General features: G+C 53.4%; 1 protein-coding gene and 1 long non-coding RNA gene across 4 annotated transcripts in view; one reads left to right on the top strand and one right to left on the bottom strand.

Annotated features, from left to right (window-relative positions):
• Window positions 1–16,676, top strand: part of GAPT (GRB2 binding adaptor protein, transmembrane) — a 31,926-nt gene that overhangs the window by 6,762 nt on the left and 8,488 nt on the right. The window contains exon 2 of one of the 3 annotated variants that reach the window (XM_036308949.1): window positions 11,397–12,320. The exons of 1 other annotated variant lie outside the window; for it this stretch is intronic. In XM_036308949.1, the coding sequence (XP_036164842.1) occupies window positions 11,403–12,254 (852 nt within the window). In that variant the 5' untranslated portion in view covers window positions 11,397–11,402 and the 3' untranslated portion in view covers window positions 12,255–12,320. Of the gene's footprint in view, window positions 1–11,393; window positions 12,321–16,676 lie in introns of those variants that run through there. One more of the 3 variants, XM_036308948.1, reaches the window with a different exon arrangement.
• The window catches only part of LOC118656118, a 28,454-nt gene continuing 13,697 nt past the window's right edge, over window positions 1,920–16,676 (bottom strand). The window contains exons 2-3 of the long non-coding RNA XR_004967500.1: window positions 5,603–5,804; window positions 1,920–2,178 (exon numbers count right to left, since the gene is read on the bottom strand). This is a non-coding gene — a long non-coding RNA (uncharacterized LOC118656118). The remainder of the gene's footprint in view (window positions 2,179–5,602; window positions 5,805–16,676) is intronic.

The raw sequence follows: 16,676 nt of genomic DNA, 5'->3' as shown, positions 1-16,676 counted from the left end.
GGCCTGGCCTGCGGGATCGGGACGAAACCGGCTCTCCGACATCCCCCGAGGGGTTCTGGATTGTGAGAGGGCACAGGCCAGGCCAAGGGACCCCACCGGTTCACCATTGGGGCTGGGGAGGGACGCGGGATGTTGGCCGGCGGGGGAGGGACTGTGGGAGGGCTCCAGGGCGTGTCCAGCCAGACTCACTCAGTCCCGATTGGCCGGACCCAAGCAGCAAGCTAACCTACCGGTCAGAGCATCTGCCCCCTGGTGGGCAGTGCACGTCATAGCGAGCGGTCGAGCAGCCTTAGGATATCATTAGCATAGTATGCTTTGATTGGTTAAACGGCTGACCGGTCACTAAGCATATTAGGCTTTTATTATATAGGACTGCGTATTGCATATCCTTTATGTTGTGGTCATTTTGACATATTGGCATTTTGTAAATGAATGAAACTCCCCAGCAAGTCCTGCCAGTATCTTTGGTGAAGTTGATATTATACATACATTTGTTAAAGCATTTGACCAAAACCTCTTATTCACCTGTCTGTCTGTTTACCTACCTACCCGCCTACCATTCATCTGTCAGTGTTCGGGACATGGTAATAATAACAGTTTTTGAGAGTGTGAGGGCTAAAGAAAGAACTTTTCCTCTCACCTTCTAAGTTCTTCTAGCTGGGCTGATAATCAAATTAAAGAAACAGATTAACAGGAGAAAATGCCCTACATTTATTTTATGAACACATTCGGGGCTGCCATGAGCATAGAGACCCAACGAAGCTTGGGCAGTCGAGGGTTGCATCCATGTGTGGCTGGGAGACACTCACGTGGGATGGAAAAGCCAGTGTTTGGGGAAAGACTATTTGCTGCCTCTTGGACCACGGGACACGGCACCGTGAACAGAGGGCCTGGCACTCCTCCTGCGCATCACAGGAGCTCCCGGGACCTGCAGGACGCGGAGGGGGTCTTCCTTCCAGGAACAGGTCCTCTGTCTAAAGTCCTTTTAGGCAGTTAGGGGAGTTCACGGGTTTCCTCCAGAGTCTTCTGTTCCTTGATAACCAGCTTGAAATCAATATTCCAAAAGGCATATTGTGGGGGCCAGTTGCTTCCCTTCAAGAGCACCCCAACCCCATTCACTGTTGCACAAACCACAGCTGTCATTGCAGTGGACTTAGTGCTCCCTCTGCTGGTACAAAATGGTAACGCCACTCAGTGCTGTCAAGTCATGCCCACCTCGAAGTCACCTCACTTTTGCATCTGTCTTAAAGGGCACACTTTTTTTCTAAAGTCAATTTATTTAAAGTTTTAGAAATAAAAAAATTATTAAGAGAATGTAACAAAAGTAAGCTCAAGATGTTTTAGCTTTTCCTCATTCTTGGAAATGAAAACCTTCTGTAAGTATTAATATGAAAAACCTGTCTTGTTGGCATCTTATAAAACTTTTAGAGAACATCTCTCCTCCCCTTTTGAATGTTTGCGTCTTGCAATTTGCATCTCCTCCACGCATGCAGGTCTGAACTTCCTGTTCATTTAAGACCGTTTCTTAGAAAGCAACGACACCTTTCCCTCAGACCTTTCAGTCCACTGGAGTCTAGACAGTGGAGAGCTCGCCACAAACTTCTCCAGAAACCCACTCACGTGGAATGTTGTGTGGACCAACATCACCCTATAGCCCCTTAAAAACTTTTCTTGAGAGTGAAGGCCCTTTTTTGTCATCTTATTTTAATACCAATGCCTGACGAGATCCAGTTTTACTATTTTTAAAACTATTTGAAGAAACTGGTCCCTTCCTGTTCATTAACCTTGATATTTATTGTATTGGGAAACCTCTGGGCACTGCAGGTGGGAAATGAAAACCAGGAAGGACATCTAACTCGGTGAGTTTTAACCTCCCCCCCCCCCCCGCCCCCAGCTTTCAGCCCAGCAGATACAAGGAAGCGTGTTAGAGCCCAAAACACTGCTCCTGCTGCAGAAGAGAGTATTTATCAACTCAGTGCGAACAAGGGTATTTAGCAGCAATGACAGAGGGACTTCTCCCCCTGGGGAGGGTCTCCGTGTCCTCAGAAGGCAGGCAGGCAGGCAGATGGACAGGCCAGGTGCTGTTCTCCCACAGCTGGAGCTCCTTAGCAAGAGGGCCACACCTGGGCTTGCTCTGCCCGAGAGTCAGGCCTGACGTTTTCTCAGTTCCACTCAGAACTATGGGGAAAGATTCCACAACATTTGTAAGGTTTGTCAGAGTCAATCTTAAAAAACCAGCTGCATCACATAAAAAACGCAAACCTAAATCTTAGAATGTGTAGAAAAATGAGGAAACCCTAGCTATCAGGCCTCGGAATACAGCTGAAGCGTTGTTTCTGGACTGGGACAGTCTGCCTTCCACGAGGGGACCTTTGGCAAAGGCACCAGGTGTCCTGAGTGGGGAGGCGGCTGCTGGCTTCTAGAAGGTGGAGGCCAGGGATATGCAAGGAAGGCCGGCACAGGAGGGACCTCTGAGCTGAACAGTGCTTGGAGGCAAAGTCACAGCTTCAGTTTATGCCAGTAGACGAAGAAGAATGAAAAGAAGCAGAGCTATTTAAAAAGTAATAAGATGGCCCTGGCCAGTGCGGCTCAGCTGGCTGCATGTCGTCCGTGCACTGGAAGGTCAGGGCGTGTATGGGAGGGACTGTTGGTGTTTCTCAAGTCAGTGCTTCTCTCTCCCTTCCTCTCTTTCTAAAGTCAATAAAAAAGTAGTAAAACATAAACTGTTAGCTAGCCCAGCATCTATTTTCCCTTTCCCTCAGAAAAGAGGGCAACAGAGAGACAGAAAATGTACTTAAAATAACCAGAGAGGAAATTTAAGGAACAATTGGAGACTAATTATCCCGTGTCAGTAACGTAGGAGCTCCCTTTCTGGTCACTTTTTACTTGGGAAGTGGGAAGGGAGAGGAAGACAAGCAGCATGTGGGTGGTCATTGCCTCCAGGGGGGCAGTGACAGCGTGTGTCGGGGGGACAGTGACAGCGTGTGGGGGGGACAGTGACCGACAGAGTGTGTGGGGGCAGTGACAGCGTGTGTCGGGGGGACAGTGACAGCGTGTGTCGGGGGGACAGTGACAGCGTGTGGGGGGGGACAGTGACAGCGTGTGGGGGGGCAGTGACAGCGTGTGGGGGGGACAGTGACAGCATATGTGTGGGGGACAGTGACTGGCAGTGTGTCCGGGGGCATAGAAAGCCTCCCTGAGGGGGGACACTGAGGAGGAAGGCTGAATGACTGACCAGGCATGGGAACACCCCGGGGGTATAATGTCGAGTCAGAGGGAGTGAGGAGTTCTCTCTAAAGGCGGGACAAGCCAGGAGGGATTAGGGAGGAGGCCGAGGGGGTGGCCGCAAAGGGTGGGGCCCCATCTGAAAGCCGTTCCACTGAGTTTGGGTTGGAATTAAATTCGATGCGAGGGAGTCACGGATCTTACGCAGAGCAGAGGGCGAATGGGGTCCGGTGTGTATTTGAAACCATCCCTGCCAGCTCGAGGCACAGTGTGTGGACGAGGGTGGGGTGGTCTGGTAGGTGAACTGGGAGTACTTTGCAGGCTATTTCTTTGTCTTGCAGCACTCCCCAGTTCCCTTTTACACGGAACAGAACTGGTTTGCTCAAGATCAGACAGCAGAGAGGGGTGCTAGCTCAGAAAACCCCGAGATCAGGATTGGCTCGCTGGCGACCTTTGAAACTACGAATGTTCAATTAGACCCTCAGGAATCTTTTGAAAATGCTTGTGGCCTGGAACGCAAGCACGAGTCCTCAAAGCTCCTCAGGAGAGAGGTCCCCACCAGCTTCCAGCGCCAGAGAAGATTGCAGCCAGCTTCTCCCTGAGGCCTCATCCACTCTCCACCGGATCCGAGCTTCCCCGGTTTGAAATGGTAATGGCACCGGCCATCTCTGGTCCTGGGTGAAGGTGTCAGTTACTGAGGCCTAGTCCCCAGCGCACCTCTCAGCAGTTACTGAGGAAGTTGGCAGAGCAAACGTTGTCCAAGTGGATGTCTTATTAATCCTAGTTTGAAGGACGCTCCTCCTCCAATGAACAACAGCAAGACCTGCTGACATAATTTATCAGCTCTCTGACTTGTGAAATTGTGTTCACAGCCTAAGACTTTCTGCTATGGGGACGCTAATTATGCAGCTGTCAGTTGTATTCATGAAGAAGTAAAATGTTTCCATGCTGAGTAATTACTCAGCTTCCCAATGTCCCTTATTTTCTGTTCTGAAGGGATAACGGGGAAGGAATGGGGGGAGAGAGTGAGGTTAACGCTGAAGCAAGTGTCCAGGCTTGTTATCTGGTCTGCGTTGCAATGAGGAAAGACTTGTGATGAAAAGAGGTAGTTGCGCTAAAAGGAAGTGGATGCTAAACACGAAAACCGCTTTTTTTTGAACACCCTCCCTGACTGACAGCCGCTCGGCCCTGGTAGCATCGAAGGACTCGGGGCTCCCCCGGTGCAGCCTCCTGCACGCTGTCACTTGCCCAAGAGGCCAGAACTGTTTCCTTGGGTACGATTGCTTTGTACCTGGTTTCAGGGCAAACGGAACTTTAGTCTTAGAAAGCAGAAACCCCTGCTGTGACAGGTGGCCCTCAAAATTCAGTCCCGAGGCCTCTTCCACCAGCCTCACCAGCCCCAGGCTTGGAGGCTCCAGAGAAGCTCCACGCGCCCGCTCAGTCTCCCTCCCGTGTCACCGAGGACTCCTCTACTCGAACCAGTCGATGGTTTACAGAGAAGATGGTAATCCGAAAGAATCAAAAGCATATCCTAGCTGATGGCCTCAACTTTTCGTGACTTTTAAAATAACTGTCTGTCTTTTTTCTTTTTTAAATTACGATACCATTAATTATAGCACAGGAGTCTCACAGGCAGCCTGGAGCATGGCTGCCTGTAGACACACCTGTCACCACCCCAGTGTTTGGGAGGTGGCTGGGTCTTAGTAAAGGTGGGGAGGCGGCCGGGGGGAGTAAAGGGAATCGGACATTCAGGCACCTGACGGACGGGGAGGCGGATCCGACACAGCCTGCTCCCCTCTCTTCCTTGGCCCCAAAGCGAACCTCACAGAACTCCATTTGTTTCTAACCCGGCCACAAACCAGCAGCATCTGGGACGTTTCCGTGTTTGTTTTGTGTTAAAAGGGGTGCATATTAATGGAAAAAGTCAAATCGTATGAAAGAGTGTAAAATGAAAAGTAACCCTCTACCCCCGTCCGTCACTCCGAGAAGGCCTTGGGGGTGTTTAATGCTAAATTAAAAGATCCCTCGGCCCCACTCCAGACTTCATGAAGCACGATCCCCAGGGTCCTAGGAATTTGTATTTAAAGAAAAAAACCTTCCTACGTGGTTTTGATAGACTTTCAGGTTTGGGAATGAGCCCCTTGGCTACATCATATCTGAGACCCAACATTGTGGGATTCAGTTTGCCAGCTGCCAACAGGACGGGCCCCTGTGAACAGAAGTGACTTCTTGTTCACCCGCCTTCTCTCCGTCTTCAGCTGCTCCCTTCCCGCACTTTACATGTTTCCTTAACTCCTTGCCCCGCATGGTTGGGAGGCAGCGACTCATTCCATTAAAGCTTTTGGTTAATCCCGTAAACCAATCAATGTTAACGAACCTCTAGGCTAATGTGCATTCCACCTTTCCCAGGGAACACCCTGCCTTATGCCACGGGGCCTGTCCCCTGCGGCTCCTGACGCCTGGGTGCAGTGCGGCCTCCTCGCCGAGCAAGCAGGCAGGCGCTGTAATCCAGCAGCGTCCAGACAGAGCCCACGGAACAAACATGTCCACGCTCACCACCACAGTGCTCGTCCACGTATCTGAAAAAAGTAAAAACAAAAACATGGTTAAAATAAATATATTAATTGACACAAAAGAAATTACTGGGAATCTAAGTTTCAATTAGATAAAGTGGTTGTTAATCAGTGACTAGGAGAGGGGCGTTTATTTGATACAAACTATCCAGACCCAATTACTGCAGGACAGAGAGTCACCTCCAGGCCCCGAGCTACCGAAACCACCCAAACCGGTGAAGGAACCCAGGCTTGGTCCCGTGACAGACAGTGACAATGAAAATGTGTGTCCCGGCCAAAGATAGGGGAAAGAGGAAACACGGAACTCAGGCCGGACCTGACACTACAAGACAATTATACAGTCATTCTGTTTTGAATATACATAGCGTTCCTTCTAACACCTCAGAGAATGATTCTATTACTTTAAAAAATTCCTATCTGGAGCGAGGAGCCAGGCAGTGTCCCTGCACCTGTTCATCTGTAGGAAACCTGGAGTGTAAGGGCTTAGTAACTCCCAGTTTTAAAGGGAAGCTTGGGTGCATGTGCCGCCATCCTCACCTGCAGAGAGCGTGTGCGATTGTGCATACACCTGTGTCCCCGTTTGGAGGACGGCTGAGGTGCAGTCACGCTGGGACCTGCGAGGAGCCCCTACTGACCCTCACCAGCCCGTGCTCTGCAGGACACCCTGAGGGGCCTCTGCTCCCACAGCCCTGTGCGTGGTGTGCTCTGAGCCTTGGCTCCTGGTCTGACATGGTCAGTGGGAGGCTGCAGGGCGTGCCTTCCTCTTGCTGCCCACTCTGCACCTCAGGATGTCGGTCTTCTGATCCCTCTTGTTCACCCTGCAGCTGAGGAGTCACCAGTGCGTGTGACAGGCAGAACCCATCCCCATCCTCTCCTCTGCCCACCTCAGCACTTTCCATTTAGTGCTCCAGGGAACGGGTCTTGGAGATCCTGCAGACACAGTGTGATGCACCTGGGCATCGGGGTCCAGTGTGGAGGCTCCTGGGCATCGGGACACAGTGTGATGCACCTGGGCATCGGGGTCCAGTGTGGAGGCTCCTGGGCATCGGGACACAGTGTGGAGGCACCTGGGCATCGGGACACAGTGTGATGCACCTGGGCATCGGGACACGGTGTGGAGGCACCTGGGCATCGGGACACAGTGTGGAGGCTCCTGGGCATCGGGGTCCAGTGTGGAGGCTCCTGGGCATCGGGGCACAATGTGGAGGCTCCTGGGCATCGGGACACAGTGTGGAGGCACCTGGGCATCGGGACACAGTGTGATGCACCTGGGCACGGGGTCCAGTGTGGAGGCTCCTGGGCATCGGGACACAGTGTGGAGGCACCTGGGCATCGGGACACAGTGTGATGCACCTGGGCATCGGGACACAGTGTGATGCACCTGGGCATCGGGGCACAGTGTGGAGGCTCCTGGGCATCGGGACACAGTGTGGAGGCATCTGGGCATCGGGACACAGTGTGGAGGCTCCTGGGCATCGGGACACAGTGTGGAGGCACCTGGGCATCGGGACACAGTGTGGAGGCACCTGGGCATCGGGACACAGTGTGGAGGCACCTGGGCATCGGGACACAGTGTGGAGGCATCTGGGCATCGGGACACAGTGTGGAGGCACCTGGGCATCGGGACACAGTGTGGAGGCTCCTGGGCATCGGGACACAGTGTGGAGGCATCTGGGCATCGGGGCCAGTGTGGAGGCTCCTGGGCATCGGGACACAGTGTGGAGGCTCCTGGGCATCGGGACACAGTGTGGAGGCACCTGGGCATCGGGACACAGTGTGGAGGCACCTGGGCATCGGGGCACAGTGTGGAGGCTCCTGGGCATCGGGGCACAGTGTGGAGGCATCTGGGCATCGGGGCACAGTGTGGAGGCTCCTGGGCATCGGGACACAGTGTGGAGGCACCTGGGCATCGGGACACAGTGTGGAGGCACCTGGGCATCGGGACACAGTGTGGAGGCACCTGGGCATCGGGACACAGTGTGGAGGCACCTGGGCATCGGGACACAGTGTGGAGGCACCTGGGCATCGGGGCACAGTGTGGAGGCTCCTGGGCATCGGGGCACAGTGTGGAGGCTCCTGGGCACTGGGACATACTGTGCACAATGAGAAGTGTCCCAGCCATTGGGGCGGAAACAAGTAAATAACCAAGACCTCTGCGATACTGTGTTTAAAAAATTTTCTTTTTATAAACTGAAGTGTCAGTGAAATGAATTGGATGGATTCTAAAGTGAGGACTGCAAATATTGCTCCAATAAGAGACCATCGAGGCTTTGTGCATCGTTTTGATGAAGTGGGAGATGATGTGATAAGATGAAGGCTGGGCCTTCCCTGATCAGACACCTGGGCATCTGACAGGAACTTCCCCCGAGCCAGGAAGCTCTGCAAGCACGAAATCATCGGAAAGGAGGGTGAGGAGGAAGTGCCGGCCAAGTGCAAAGAGGAACAGGCTCCGCCAGAGCAGGTTTAAAACGGACCCGGAGGGCAGTGGAGCGCCAGGCGTGCCATCGAGGTAAGCGAACCGCCTGTGCTGGTGAGAGCTGAGAGCCGAGTGCAGTTTAATAGCTGGTGACTGTTTACCTCACCAGGCCGTGTCGGTGGCGGCCTTGGGTGGGGTGGGTGTGTTGCTGGTTCTTTGCAGGTGTGTCTGCTCACAAGTGTGAGGTTTGCTTGGCTGTTGCTTTGTTTCCAAACAGAAGGGCAGGGTCTGACTTTGAAAATCCAGAAGTTTATCAACAAGTTGTGATTTTAAGACAAATGAAGAATTGTTGGGTAACCTGTTGGAACTATTTTCCCAAAAAAACCCAAAAAGTCTTCTTCCAGACTGGGCAAAGAGAAGCTTATTTAGGGTGAGACTATTTGGAAGGCTTCTGTTGAACGTGTTTTCATTTGACCAGGCCCTTGTGTATGTATTGCGGGTTTTTCCTGTTAACTTACTTTAAAGCAGTGGTTCTCAACCTGTGGGTCGCGACCCCTTTGGGGATCGAACGACCCTTTCACGGGGGTCGCCTAAATACATCCTGCATATCAGATATTTACATTGCGATTCATAACAGTAGCAACATTACAGTTATGAAGTAGCAACGAAAATAATTTTATGGTTGGGGGTCACCACAACATGAGGAACTGTATTAAAGGGTCGCGGCATTAGGAAGGTTGAGAACCATTGCTTTAAAGAAAAGAAAGGGCGCATTTATTTTCTTGTAGAAAGTCCTCTCTTGTCTGAGTGACACGTCTCTGACAAGCAGTTCTAACATTGGGGTGTCCTGCAATATCTGTTCTGCTCAGAGCAGCATCGATGGTCAAACACAGCCTCCTCTTGGGAACTGAGGGGTAACTCGTGACCCTCTGCAGCGACAAGAGTCATCCCCAGTGGGTGCAGGCCTGGCGCCTTCTAAAGAGCGGATACATCTCAATCAATGTCTAAAATTCAGCTCACCTATGCTAGCAAAGAATTGCTTAGTAAGTACTTATGCTGTAAAACATAACATGATCAGCTCTCATCTGTTTCAGAAGGGAAATGTGTCCCCCGTGGTGAGTCATTTGCCAAACCTTTGTCCTTGGAGTCCAGTTTGAGGAGGAGGGACCCACAAAGTGCCGGAGGTTCAAGCATGTCTCGGCCGGGGCCACCTGTCCCTGTGGTTGTTGCAGCCACATTTTATAAATGAGCTGCATCTCCTACCCAGTGTGGCATGCCACCTGATGTGTTCTGACCACGAATAGCTTGGACGGGCTCACTATTGGGCTTGACTAGTCACAGAAAGCTGGGCCCAAGTTGTGGGCTTCCTTGTTCCTGTTTATGGTTATTATGTTACCTAAGGCAGGCTGCTCATTCGTTAACCAATATTTAATAAGCTGGCTGTGCCGTGTCCAGTGCCGTGCTGGTAACAGGTGAGTTAGATAAGCTCCCGGCCCTGGAGACCCAGGTCACCCAGCCCTTCACAGTGACAGCTGTGCTTCACAGCTGTGTACGGGAATCTGGGTAAGAATAATGTTGGGGGGGAAGTTTTACCTGAATCGTGATTCAGTAGCTCCTTGGTTGTTAAAGAACTTACCTAACTACTTTAATGTTGTCCTTTCTCATTTGTCATGTGGAGATTACAGTAATGTCTGCTTCATGTGGCAGCCATAGGGTTGAAGGAGATAGAAATCCAGGGAAAGGTGTTAGAAGGTGACCCAACGTAAACTCTTCACTAAAGATTAATTAATTAAAGATGGTAATCCTTTCACAAGCAAAATGAACAATACTGGATGACTGTATTGTTAACAATATTGCATATTTGAAATTGGCTAAGAGAATAGATCTTAAAATTTCTCATCACAAGAAAAAAATTGTAACTATGGGAGGTGCTGAATGTAAACTAAACTTAATGTAGCAATCATTTCACAATATACACATCTGTCAAATCATGTTGCACATCTTAAACATATCCAATATTATGTCAATTATATCAATAAAACAAAAAACTACTGGATGTAACTATTTCTCTGTGTAGTTGGAGAACACACAGTAGTATTTTGTTGATAAAATCAAAATAGAACATTCAGTACAGTCCTTTCTGTTTCTCTCTTTGCAATTTTAAAACATTGAAGAACACACGCTAACATTATCTTAATTGAATGGAAGTTGTTGGCTGGAAGTTTTGAGAATGGTGCTAGGAAGGCTTTGAAAGATAATTTGTTTTATGTCACAGAGCTCTTCTCTTTAAAATATATTTTATTGATTTTTACAGAGAGGAAGGGAGAGGGATAGAGACTTAGAAACATCGATGAGAGAGAAACATCGATCAGCTGCCTCCTGCACACTCCCCACTGGGGATGTGCCTGCAACCAAGGTACATGCCCTTGACTGGAATCGAACCTGGGCCCCTTCAGTCCACAGGCCAACGCACAGAGTTCTTCTCTTAAGCATAAACTATACCCTCCTGTAGAAGACATATCTTGAGGTATATTTTTAAAGGTTTTTTATTGTTATTATTGATTTTTAGATAGAAGAAGGGAGAGAAAGAGATAGAAACATTGACCTGAGACCGGAACAACCATTGGCTGCCTCCTGCGCTCCCCCTGCTGGGGTTGGAGCCCGCAACCTGGGGATGTGCCATTGAAGCATTGAACCGGCGGACACCACCAGCCAGCTGAGCCACGCCAGCTGGGCCATATCTCAAGTTTTAAAGTGTCAGTTGAAGCCATTTGATGCTAAGATTTGGAGCCAGTTGTGTATTTCATCGTTCATTCAGTAAACAGTGAGGCCTCCTCTGCGCCAGGTTTTGCTCCTCTCTAGACTGTAAAGATGCACAGGCCTGAGCTCTGCCCACCAGTCACCAGGTGGGAAGACAGTTTCAGTTCCCCGTGGAGGAGGCTGTCCCGCTGCGTGGATGTGGGCGCTCGGGGAGGAGGGCGCCCGGGGAGGAGGGCGTGGTCGCGGCACCGCAGGGCCCTCCACCCTCCCTGACTCGGGGCAGGGGCGGTGCCGGGAGCGGCTGACCCTCCGCAGCTGGAGGTGGCCGTGCGCTGAGCAGGCCGAGCCGCCGTCGTGGGGGTGGGAATTGCAGGTTCGTTCGGACGGAACAGACGGCACTGACGCGCTCCCACTCGCAGCAGGTCTGGATGGCAGGCCGTCCCGCCTTCCTGTCCCTGGGTTTCCTGTTCTGCTGCTGCCCGCCCTGCTCGCCCGCCGCGCCCCCCGACTCCGCGCAGGACGGACCGTGGAGCCGAGCGCCCCCCGACTCCGCGCAGCTGCTGGTCGCCAGGCACGAGGCGGGGAACCTCAGCAACGAAGAGAACCGAGTCCCCCGGCCGCGCCTCCTCCTCCTCGCCGCCACCTGCATCGAGACTCTGCCCGGCCCCGTCCTCTCGGGGCTGAGAGGGCGATGCCCGGAGGAGCTCCCGGTCCAGAACCAGAACCGGAACCACACCCGCCGCGCCCTCACCGCGGGCTGCGCCTGTGAGTTCCTCGGGGGCCTCCGCGTCCCCCCGAACGGCACCGCCTGCGCCCAGATGCTGCGGGGCTGTGGCGGCGGCGGGGCCGTGGCCCTGGCCGTGGGGCTGTCGCTGCTGCTGCTGGCGCTCGCCGGCGGCGTCGGGTGCGTCTGGCGCTGGAAGCACCGGGGCCGCGCGCCCCTCGCCCTCCCGGGGTTCCTGCGGCCGCGGCGCCGGCGGGGGGACTATTCCCAGACGCTCTCCGCGGGCCCCTCCGGCCTCGGCGCCAAGGCCGCGGCCCCCGGCCCCCGAGCCGGGGCGGCGGACCCCCAGGACCCGCAGGGCCACTACGAGAACCTGCCCGCCCGGGGCCCCGGCGCCGCGCACGCCCGCGGGCTGTACGAGAACGCGGGGGGCGGCGCCTGCGAGGAGCACGTCTACGGGAACCAGCCGGCGGGCGACTATTACAACCTCCACGCGCCCGGGGCCCCCGCGGCGCCGCAGGACGAGGACATCTACATCCTCCCGGACGCGTACTGAGCGGAGGGCGGCGCCGCCGTCACTCGGATGCCGGCCCGAGTCTTCACGGGCGCCCCTGGGAGGAGTCTCAGCTCCCACCCCTCCCCGCGTGCGTCCGCCCCCCTTCCCCTCTCCCCTTCCTCCTGCATCTGTCCCCCCTTCTCCCCCTTCCCTTTCCCCCTTCTCCCCCTGCCCCTCCCGCCCGCCCCCTCCGCCCGCGGGTCCTGACTCCTGCGCGCGGTGCACCGATCCTCCCCTCAGGTCACCTGTTCCCTCTGCCTTCATCCGCGCTCCCCAGGTTCTCTGCTCAGGTGAATAGTCCTGTGGTTGCTGCGCCCTCAGTTCCCCAGGCTGCCCATTTCTCCCCAGAAAACATCTTCAAGGGCCACCTCACTCCTTTGCCTGTAACGTTTTGCAAAAGACCGGATACACTGCCGGCTGCGGAGTCATGGCTGCCCGCAGGTGGTTTCCATTTGCTTCCCCAGCGACTTCTCCGCGCTCGATACCAGCACCTGGGACGGCTACCCCCGGCGCCCCCGTCCCCGCTCTCCTGGTCGCCCTCACCTGCCTCTGGTCAGAGCCTCCCAGGGCCTGTCAGCCCAGGACATTGTCCTCCTCCTGCCCGACCTCCGGATTCTGCTGCCTGCTCCCTGGGCAGTTAAACCTGCGCCTGTGCTGTGGCCGTTGGCTTTACATGTGACCTTGAGCATGTCTTCAACTCCTCGCTAATGCGAAGGGCCTCACGCTCACAGAGTCTGGATCATTACTGTTCAGTGGACAAGAATGAACCTACATTCTGCTAAGCAGTTGTAGGTTTTTTGTTTTTTTAAAAAACGAATGTGTCCGTCCAAGGAATATGTACTGAGTGCCTCTGTCCACTTCTCACTGTGCTGGGCCCTTGGTGGGGAGCGGGTGAGTAGTCACAGGAAAGGCATGGGTCCCGACCCAACAGTCTGGTAGGAAAGAACATGCAATGAAGACGAGCAGCTGTGCTGGCTAGTGAGCCGACCCCTCATCGCACCCGCCTGGTGCCGGCGCTGTTCCTCCGACAGGTGGGCCCGCATTGGGTTCTGACTGTGGGGGGCGAGGGAGACCTGGGGGGACTGTTCTGTGTCCTGCCGTCCTATGACTGACCCAGCATCACTGCTGCTTGCAGATTCTAGTTCCTTCCAGCCTCCCACCACCAGTTCCTCCACCTGTCCATCAGTAACATCAGCACCTGCCAAGCAGCACCCTCCCACCCGCTGGGCTGAAAGCCACTCTCCAGAGCCCCTCCCAGCTCCCCAAGGACAGGGCCCTCCCAGCTCTGGACGGCCCTGCAGCCGCCCCCTTCTGGTCCTGATGGTCCCCGGCCCTCTGCTCAGGCTGCTTCCTGCCAAGCCTACCCCCTTCTCTAATTTCCCACTTTTCCATCCTTCAGTTCCTTTTTGGCCAATTTTCTGTATTCAATTCTCCCTGTTAAAACAACCTGGTATGTTGTTTTTTCTCCAAAGTGGACCCCAAATGGTACAAAGAAAATGTATAGCAGGTGTTTTAAAGAAAAAAAAAAAGTGTTCTGTGTCTGCTTTTGAGAGCCATGGAGTTGGGACAGGAAGAAGGTTTGGGTTTAATGGGACGGTCAAAGGAGGCCTCTCTGAGGACAGACTTGAGCTGAGACGAGGAAGAAAGGAGTTATTCGTGTAAATGTGGTGGGCAGGATGGGGCCAGCTTGGGGAGTGGACCTGAGGCATGAAAGATTGGGGTGCTCTGGGAGCCTAAGACAGCTCTGTAGCTGGAGCGTAGTGGGGCCTGTGGTGACACCTGGTGGGGGTGCAGGAGGACCCGGAGACGCAGCTGCTTGTAGGGCTGGTGTGTGGCTCAGAGGCCAGCAGAGCAGGGACATGATAACATTTACATTTTGAATGGAGACACGGCTGAGGAGTGACTGGCAAGGGGCCAGATGGGAATCCGCGATGAAAACGCATAAAGGTTAGAAATGGCTCCTTTCCCTTCTCGAGAAGAAAGGTTACAGCGCTCTCTGGACTGGAGCACGTGGCCGTGTTCAAGGCTCAGGAGGATGCCTTTTGCTAAAGTAACCACTCCCCTGCCTCCCCAGCACCTGTGACAGGGGAATAGCCTGTGCTTGGGAGGGGCCGGGATCCGCTGGGACGACAGGGATCCAGGCAGGCAGCAGGCTGAGAGTCCCGGGATGTGTGTGTGTGTGTGTGTGTGTGTGAGATGGGGGAGGAGGGGAGGCTGTCATGCAGGTTTTTGTGGTTTAGGCAGAACCCGTCCACCATCAGATCATGATAGGGTGGTCTGTTGTCATTACCTCTGCACTGAAGTATAAGGCAGAGAGGAGGGGGTATTTCAGGTCACAAGCTGAGAGCAGGTGCCCGTCGTTGTTGGCTGTGGTCTCAGAGCCCAGATCTGTGTCCCAGGCCAGACGAGCCCGCGCTTGTGTGCATACATGACAAGCCACACTCGCTGTCTCCTGCCCGCCCCCCCCCCACATCCTTCCTCATATTCGCGGTAATGTGGTCACTTTCGCTAGTAACACAACACAAATCCAAACTGCTATTTTCAATAGATGCAGACAGACTTTCTTATCTTTATCTCACAGGGACAGTTTTATTCTTGAGACTTTAAGAAGACAGAGAAATATTATAATAAAGGATGCAGATAGGAGACAGAAATGTGAAGGGTGCTGGGAAGAAGAGGGAGGAGGAGACGTGACAAGGGTTGAAAATGAGAGAAGGAGAAAAGAGAGAATAGGAAATGGGAAAGATAAGAATGGAGTATGTGCAGAAAAAGAGATACTGAATACAATTTCCATTGTTTTCTCCACCCCCCATAACTGCTAGTAAGGTTAGCTGTAAAAAGAAGTGCATTTATAACCGGGTTGAATGCAGAGACTAACTGGCTACTAGGAACCATGTGGAAACTGCATGCCCTTGTCAGGGAGGGTATTGGACCCTGACCTTCCTGCCAGGTCTCCCACCTGCCTGAACATGGGGACATGGCAGCCTCTCAGCCGGATGCTCTTCTCCCAGACGCCCAGCTAGTGAGCTCATCCCATTCAGCTCCCCTGTCACAAGATGCCTGCCAGACAGGCCGAGGCTGAGGGAACAGTGTTCCAGAAAGAGGGACAGCCAATGTGGGGCCCAGAGTACAGGGTGTGTTCAAGAACCTGACAGAGCTACACGCCACTTACCTGAAGAGTGCAGATGAGAAAAGCAAGAGGCAGGGAGTCCCGTGAGCCAAGGCCCATGGCACAGTGCAGGAGGCCGCCCATTGTCTTCACTACCAGAGAAGTGCCAACAAGGAGCCCGGGACGCTGGTGGACCTTGAACCCATGGCAAGGCCAGAGCTATGCACCAATTATCCAGTCCAGACAATGGGGGCTTAAGCTATTTCCTGACCAAATAGTCTCAGAGTGAATCCTTCTAATATTTACTGACCTTTAGGATTGTCTGTTGCCGCAATTGCCTGCCTGACTAAGAGCTAGATGTGTATCCGATATTGAATAAAAGGCTGGCGAGGCCTGGGCACCAGTGGAAGTCCTTCCCCTTGAGTTGGGCTTGCCAGCCTGGCCCCCAATATTTCCAAATTATTATTTCTTGTCTCGTCTCTTTCATTTGCATGCGGCCCCTCTTCCAGATCCTGAACCCTGAACCACACGGGACGTGGGGGAACATACACAGCACAGGGCGTCTGCCACAGCTGGAGGGTGTGGGCTTTGCCCTAATAAAGCTGGTGTCTGTCCACGATGTACATGGCCTTGGACGGCAGAATGGCATGGACTTTTCCAAAACCACTGGGAATCGCAAGTCACGAATTTCTGAGCTGGGACAGGAGGTGGGAAGAGAGGGTCTGAGGTTCAAGATGCAGGCCTGGATTTCAGCGAGCATGTGTCTGAGTTTCCAAATAAGCAGAGCTCTGTGGTGTCTAAAATTATATATATATTGATTTCCCAGAGGAAGGGAGAGGGAGAGAGAGATGGAAGCAACAATGATGAGAGAGAATCATAGACCGGCTGCCTCCTGCAAGCCCCCTACTGGGGACCGAGCCCACAACCCAGGCATGTGCCCTGACCTGGAATTGAACCCTGGCCTCCTGGCTCATAGGTTGATGCTCAACCACTGAGCCACGCCGGCCTGGCTGCGGTGTCTTATTAAGGTTTCCGCAGCTTTTACTTTAAATTCAGCTCCTGTCGTTTCGCAGCTTGAGATTCTCCCAGCAGAGATGGCAATTGAGCTAAGGAGAGAGGCTCACACAAAAGAAAGCCAGGAGATGGTAGTTGCAGGTGCAATCACGGCTGCGGAAGGGGTGACGGTGCGATTGACCCATGCCGTTGCCATGGGAACCAATGCTCCGCGGTCCTGCAGTGTTTCCCTTTTTGAAGGACAGATTGGCTTTCCTGAATTGTTAAGGCTGCAAATCGTGGAAGCTGGGCGATCCATC

This window comes from Myotis myotis, unplaced genomic scaffold (genome assembly GCF_014108235.1).
Source record: "Myotis myotis isolate mMyoMyo1 unplaced genomic scaffold, mMyoMyo1.p scaffold_m19_p_5, whole genome shotgun sequence".
In the NCBI taxonomy this organism is placed as follows: Eukaryota; Metazoa; Chordata; class Mammalia; order Chiroptera; family Vespertilionidae; genus Myotis; species Myotis myotis.
This window is presented reverse-complemented; position numbering and strand designations above follow the sequence as displayed.